The sequence below is a fragment of the Gymnoscopelus microlampas genome, assembly GCF_963454915.1.
Source record: "Gymnoscopelus microlampas genome assembly, chromosome: 11".
NCBI lineage: Eukaryota > Metazoa > Chordata > Actinopteri > Myctophiformes > Myctophidae > Gymnoscopelus > Gymnoscopelus microlampas.
In genome coordinates, this window is record NC_139948.1 from 44525072 (window position 1) to 44532571 (window position 7500).

At 44.6% G+C, this 7500-nt stretch overlaps 1 protein-coding gene across 1 annotated transcript in view; it reads left to right on the forward strand.

The window, feature by feature from the left end:
* LOC311055487 (MBT domain-containing protein 1-like) overlaps positions 1 to 7500 on the forward strand; it is a 23341-nt gene that overhangs the window by 14238 nt on the left and 1603 nt on the right. Inside the window, exons 9-15 of the mRNA XM_084071682.1 lie at positions 606 to 704; positions 1583 to 1718; positions 2008 to 2063; positions 2330 to 2434; positions 3020 to 3167; positions 4977 to 5059; positions 6518 to 6755. Of these exons, the coding sequence (XP_083927808.1) occupies positions 606 to 704; positions 1583 to 1718; positions 2008 to 2063; positions 2330 to 2434; positions 3020 to 3167; positions 4977 to 5059; positions 6518 to 6755 (865 nt within the window). The remainder of the gene's footprint in view (positions 1 to 605; positions 705 to 1582; positions 1719 to 2007; positions 2064 to 2329; positions 2435 to 3019; positions 3168 to 4976; positions 5060 to 6517; positions 6756 to 7500) is intronic.

Genomic DNA, 7500 nt, shown 5'->3' on the forward strand with positions numbered 1-7500 from the left:
CAACGCATACACGCACGCACACGTGCAGGCAGACACACAATAATAGTCCATATTCTACATAACCTTTTGGTGTTTTTTTTTTGTAAATGAATGCCCTACTTCAGGGGGTCTTCAATGTTTTTCAGGCCAAGGACCCCCTAGCTGAGAAAGAGATGAAGCAGGGACCCCCTCTATATTGTATAAAATTTCAGATTAAACTTTTTTTTTTAAATTGGTCTGCTCTTTTTTCCCTCTACACATCTCTTTGCCAAAAATAGCCGTGACCTTGTAGATCTGCTATTTTTGACTAAAGTTCTCCTCAGAAAAGGGATGCTAGGGTTGATGAAGTGGTTAATGTAAAACAAAAATCATATCATTTACAGGGGGATTTGGCGGCCCCCCTGTAGTAACTCTGAGGACCCCTGCCCTAATTACAACGTCGCACAAAAAAGCATCAAAAGTAGCAGATCCGCAAGCTCGAAGCTCGCCGCGAAGATTTTGAGCTTGTAGATCTGCTACTTTTGCTGTTTTTGGAATTTGAATCCTGAACAAGTAACAGTTTTGGACGTATGAGGTTTCCACCCGACAGAGACGATAACTTTGCTTCTATTTATTGTCCCCTCCAGGTACAGGAGAGTATGCAGTATCCCTTTAAGAAGCTGATGAGGGTGGAGGTGGTTGATAAGACTCACCTGTGTCGGACGCGGGTGGCTCTGGTAGAGCAGGTGAGAGCTCACACTAAACTCATTAGCGGTGCGTTCGGATATATATATAGCACTGAGCGCACTGGCCAATGCAAACTGATACGTGAGTGCGCTCCCGGTGCGCATTTCCGAACGCACCCTATATTAGGGCCTGTAATAAATCATGGCGTTCGCCTGGGCACTATAGTGTGGGAGTTTGGATAGAGAGGGGGTGAGCGTGGGAGCCGATGATTTCTGTTGACCGTAGTAAACGCACCTTAACACAGAAACATCCACGTTTAGTTATGATAGTTTGCTGGGAAGTGTTAACGTGTTTTGGAAAATAAATGGTCAAACACAAGGATTGGAGTGGACCTGAATTAGTTTGTGCGTGCGTGTCATACAGTGTCTCTTAAACCTCCATGTTTAGCTCCTCGCGGCCTTTTGAACAGATCCAGCCGCAATACTGTGTCTAGGTGAGACATGACCTTTGACACTTTGATCTAAATCTCAATAGAAGAGCAGAGAGACTAAATACAACCACACCAATTGTATTATATTGTATTTACATACTCTACCATACAGATTGGACACAATTACATTTTATTCATTAAAAAAAAGTTACATATTAGTGCCGCTTTAACTCAGAGAGTGTAATACTGTATGCAGATGGACCAATCTGTGAACCCACCGGCATAAAAAATAAAATAAAAAATCTGAATCTGTCTTGAGAGATAAGGGATCATTTGACTGAGTTCGAAACTGTGTGTGTGTGTGTGTGTGTGTGTGTGTGTGTGTGTGTGTGTGTGTGTGTGTGTGTGTGTGTGTGTGTGTGTGTGTGTGTGTGTGTGTGTGTGTGTGTGTGTGTGTGTGTGTGTGTGTGTGTGTGTGTGTGTGTGTTTATGTGCGTGCGTTGGCAGGTGATTGGTGGGCGTCTGAGGCTGGTGTATGAGGAGTGTGAAGACGGTACAGATGACTTCTGGTGTCACATGTACAGTCCACTGATCCACAACATCGGCTGGTCCCGCTCCATTGGACACCGCTTCAAACGATCCGGTTTGTTACATACATGGATTAAAGTGCTCAGTCGTCACGAATGATTTCAGTCATTTGGAGTCTTCAGTGGAATCGTGTCGTGCACCGAAAATAGCCTATATCTACAAGCTCCCAAAAACCCTAATGGTCTTGGATATACATCATAATTCTACATATTGTGCTAACTGTTTAGGAAACACAAATCACATATAAGGACTTGACCTAACAAAACATGAGATTTAATTTAGCTTAATCTAGATAGATGATCTAATGTAAACTAATGACACCCGTGCATTTGTGTCTGTTCCAGATGTTACAAAGAAGCTGGAAGGACAGGCCGACGCCCCTGGACAGCTGTTTGTCAAGGTGAAGACGGCCTCGAACCTCTCTGTCTGTCTGTCTTCCTGCTTGTCTTAAGTTGGACTGTCACCTACCTACTGTACCTCGCCTGTCTGTCTGTCTGTCAGCCTGCATGTCTCTGTCTTATCCTGCTCATTTCTACTCTTCATACTGTACCTTTTGTCAATGTTCTGTTTGGGTTTGATCTGCTATGGCAAATGAATGGACCTCCTTGGGGAATGATCTAATCTCCTATGTTTTCATCTGGTTTTATTTGAACGTTGCGTCATCAGGTGAAGGAGGTCGACCAGAGTGATCCATGGTTTAAAGATGGAATGAAGCTGGAAGCCATCGACGCCCTCAACCTGTCTGCTATCTGTGTGGCCACAGTCAGGAAGGTAAAGGAGCGTTGATACCCTGTACTATAGGAACAGGACTAGTGTATAGCCAGGAAGGTAAAGGAGCTTTGATACCCTGTACTAGAGAAACAGGACTAGTGTATAGTCAGGAGCTTTGATACCCTGCAAACATCATATTATGTCCAAAACTGTTACTTTTCAGGATTCAAATTAGAAAACAGCAAAAGTAGCAGATCTACAAGCTCAAAACGCGTCGCTTCGCGCCGCGTTTTGAGCTTGTGGATCTGCTACTTTTGATGCTTTTGTGTGACACTGTAGTATGATCAACTAGGCCATTAAAGTTACGAAAAAACACAACAAGTTAAAATATGGAGATAAGAGGTTTCTGCCCGACAGCAACAATGTACTTTGCTAGTATATAAAGCGGCCTGTCCAGGTCCTAGCAGACGGATATCGAGAATATAAAGTGATGACTCTCTCCAGGTCCTAGCAGACGGATATCTAGTATATAAAGCGATGACTCTCTCCAGGTCCTAGCAGACTGATATCTTGTATATAAAGTGATGACTCTCTCCAGGTCCTCGCAGATGGATATCTAGTATATAAAGTGATGACTCTCTCCAGGTCCTAGCAGACGGGTATCTGATGATCGGTATTGACGGGTCGGAGGCTGCCGATGGCTCTGATTGGTTCTGTCATCACTCCACCTCTCCCTCCATCTTCCCCGCTGGCTTCTGTGAGATTAACAGTATTGAACTGACGCCCCCCAGAGGTAACAGCATGCTATTGTTGTTGTTGTTATTGCTAGTAATAGGTCTGTCACAATTATTACATAATTGCCTAATCGCAATCATTTGAGATAATAGCAATTATCTAAGATAATCGTCATAATCGTTTCCATGTTGAAAAATGTTTGTATATTTTCACACATAGTGGAAATAGCAGATCTACAAGCTCACAACACGGCATGGTGGCGTCTTTCAAATAACGCTGCAAAAGGGTCAGAGGCTGCGCCCCATTGGCTCGTATTCCCGCGAGTGACAGAATGTTTGACAGGGATGCTGTTTGCTATGAGAACATACACACTACTGCGGTTATATCAAGACATAATCTTTATATTTATATTTATATCATATAAACTGCAGGTCGGCCGCCACTCATAGCTCTTTTAGATCACCTTTTAAAACACCCTTCCTTGGTCCTGGGTTCGATTCCCGCCGGGGACGCTGCGGGACGCTCTTCTCCTCCGCGTCATCAACGCCCATACCCTAGGTGGGGTTGGTGAAAGGGCTTCTCTGTGTGGAGTTTGCATGTTCTCCCCGTGTCTCCTAGGGTAGGTACCCTCACAAAAACATGCAGTAATCCTGGTCACTATAACGCGTCCCCCTTGATAGCCGGGGCGCCTGATGGAGGGGAAAGGAACTGGTTGGAATAACGTGTTCCTTCCACGCGCTACGTCCTACCGGGGAAACTCCCCCCTGTCAGGTGATAAGAAGGTCAGTTGGCTCTCATGCATTGAAGGAGGCATGAGCTCGGCTCTGGGCTCCCTAGGCTGGCAGGGGGAGTGCAGTGCCCAGGATCACTTGGACAATTGGCACTGGGTGAAAAAAGGGTTGCAAAATCGTGGGATAAAAAATTAAGAAAATAAAACACCCTTCTGTTTAAAACACCCTTCTGTTCGTGGCTGCCTTTCACACAGTTATTATTTCCCCCTTTCTCTTCTGGTTGATTTTCCAATGAATGGATGAGGCATCACTAAAAGTTTACCCTGAAGTAATTGTGACGCTTTTTAGTCTCGTTTATTTACACTAAATTGTAGGATAATAATAAGTTGGTCTATATGCCACCCAACTTAACTCACGCAGCCTATATAAATGTTAAAGGTGAGTCACTATAACGCCTCACCTTTTCAACTGTTAATGTTAAAGTAAATTAAATATGTCATTCATTTCCTAGTATATTTAGGCTATTTGTTATATCTGCCCTGTGTAACTTCAAAGCCTAAAAGCCAAACAGAAATGTAATTTTTGTTCATATGTTCCAGTGTTCAATGACAAAAACAAAATCAAATCGTAATTCACAATTATTTGTCTGACAATTAATCGTCACGTAAAATGTCATGTCGTGACAGCCCTACTAGTAGTAGTAGTAGTCCTTACTACTACTGTAGTAGTGTCGCCATATCGTCTTATTATAAGCGACTGTGGGCTTGTAGGTCAATTGGTAGTTGCGGGTTGCTTTTTTTTTGTGGCTTGTTTTTCAAATGTTTTGTCTTATTGTTTAAACTAGTGGTTCTCATATACATATATTTTATTGTCCGCAGACCCCCCCCATCTGAAAATAGCAGATGCGACGCGCTGTAAGCTTGTAGATCGGCTATTTTCAAATGGCCAATATATATATAGGCTCATGTGGCCTATATTCGCTTCTTTTGTGGTTGTTTTCATAGACCTGGTGCCTTATTTCTCTCACGAAATGTGGCCACACTGGTAGTAGTAGTACTGGTGGTGGTGGTGGTATTGATTGATAATAGCAGCAGTAAGGGGCAGTAAGTCACCCTGATATCCTGTCTCTCCACCAGGTTACACCAATCTGCCATTCAGATGGTTTGACTACCTGAGAGAGACCAGCTCTGTAGCTGCACCTGTTAACCTCTTCAACAAGGTAAGCACACACACGCGCATGCATTGCACGCACACGCACACACACCCACACCCACCCACCCACCCACACACACACACACACACACACACACACACACACACACACACACACACACACACACACACACACACACACACACACGCTTAAATAAAGTGCTGGTGCACTCATTAAGTCGCCATTTTTGTCATGATTCGGGTATCGTTGCTATTACCTCTCCATCGGGATGGGATAGAATGTACGGATTGTAGCTTTAACATTCTGACGGTCAAGAGATTGTGTTTTCAGTGGGGAAGGTACTTTGTAAAAAATAATAAACATATTGGACTTTTCTTTGTTCCTTCTAGACCAGGGGGGTCAGCAAAAGTAGTTAATATAGCACTACAACCAGTAAGACTCCCTAATCGGGAGATAAGCGACCGTAGGTCACATGTATACAGAAGAGGGCTGTAACGGCGATTGGTTCCTAGTTGTGTGGGCAATGTATAGTTTTGTTTGGTGGTCTAAGAAATGTGGTGGCAGGCATGTTGATGACATGAGTGTACACATACTGTGTAGTGTGTAGCAATTTGCGTGTTTTTAGGGGCAAAACTGTAGGAGTAGTGGGCAAAAATGTGTTGTGAAAAGCGGCCTGAAGGTGGCGCTAGAAGAGGGCCATGTGAGAAATTAGGGGTGGGGTGTCCGCGTTGCCTTGGCGGACGAATAGGTACCGGCCGCGGCTCTCCCGGACGCTCCTAGCCCGAGTTACGGCATTTTATGTGAGCTGCAGTGGCAGGGGGTCCTCCACTGGGGGCGCCACCACTTTTGCATCCGTTCTGGAGCACCAGGAGTGGGTGGTCCCCGGGAATGCCCCGTGAGCAGCCCCGTTGGGGTGGTCATTTGGTAATTTGTCCACATGTGCTCATTTTTTACACTTGGGGGTCCCCGAGGCAGCTGGGGGTCCCTGGAGCTCCGGGGGTCCTTGGAGGGTGTAGTTTGGCAGGTAAGGAGTGTGTGTGCAAAATCTGGCATGGATCGGGGCAAGGGGTGCGGAGATATGAGCAGGGCAAAAGTGTGACGTGCTGATTTTTTACACTTGGGGGTCCCCGAGGCAGCTGGGGGTCCCTGGAGCTCCGGGGGTCCTTGGAGGGTGTAGTTTGGCAGGTAAGGAGTGTGTGTGCAAACTCTGGCATGGATCGGGGCAACGGGTGCGGAGATATGAGCAGGGCAAAAGTGTGACGGGACGTGTGTGACGGAGGGACGGACGGACACCTGGAGCAGGTTTCTATAGTAAATGCGACCTACGGTCGCAATCATTTTATCCATTTAAATGTTGGCTATTCAAAAATATCAGATCTACAAGTTCATATTATTGGACATTACAGTGACAAGAAAAGAAACAGACAAATGAACGAACAAAAATACATTTTGAGAACCACTTTTATAGACAGTCTGTCTGTCTGTCTGTCTGTCTGTCTGTAGGAGGTCCCTAACCACGGCTTCAGTCAGGGCATGAAGCTGGAGGCCGTGGACCTGATGGAGCCCAGGCTGGTGTGCGTCGCCACGGTGACGCGCATCGTCCACCGGCTGCTGCGCATCCACTTTGACGGCTGGGCCGACGAGTACGACCAGTGGGTGGACTGTGAGTCCTCTGACCTCTACCCTGTAGGATGGTGTCAGCTCACTGGATACACACTGCAACCTCCTGCTGTCAACACAGGTTACACACTACACACACACTACACTATACACACACACACACACACACACACACACACACACACACACACACACACACACACACACACACACACACACACACACACACACACACACACACACACACACACACACACACACTAAATGTATGCTATTTAATAAATTGATAGACAGACAGACAGACAGACAGACAGACAGACAGACAGACAGACTCACTTGTTATCGTATTGTGACATAATTTGTGATGTTGGCAAATATCAAACGTCTATCAATATGGTATCACATCACGATGAATCTGGTGACTTACACCATAATATATACAACTTACATAGTTTTATTTTTTACATATGAACACAGTGGTGGAAAGTAACTAAGTACATTTACTTAAGTACTGTACTTGAGTACAATTTTGAGGTATTTGTACTTTACTTGAATATTTCCAATTTACAATACTTTTACTTCTACTCCACTACATCTCAGAGGCAAATATTGTAGTTTTACTCCACTACAATTATTGGAAGACTTTAGTTACTAGTTACTTTGTAGATATACATTATTACATTATAAAACACACATTAACCACTTTAGCCCTATTTTATACATAGGCTATTTGAAAATAGCCGATCTACAAGCTCACAACGCGTCGCATTGCGACGCGTTGTGAGCTTGTAGATCTGCTATTTTCAAATATTTAGTACTTTTACTTTGGGTACTTTAAGTACATTTTGATACCAATACTTTAGTAC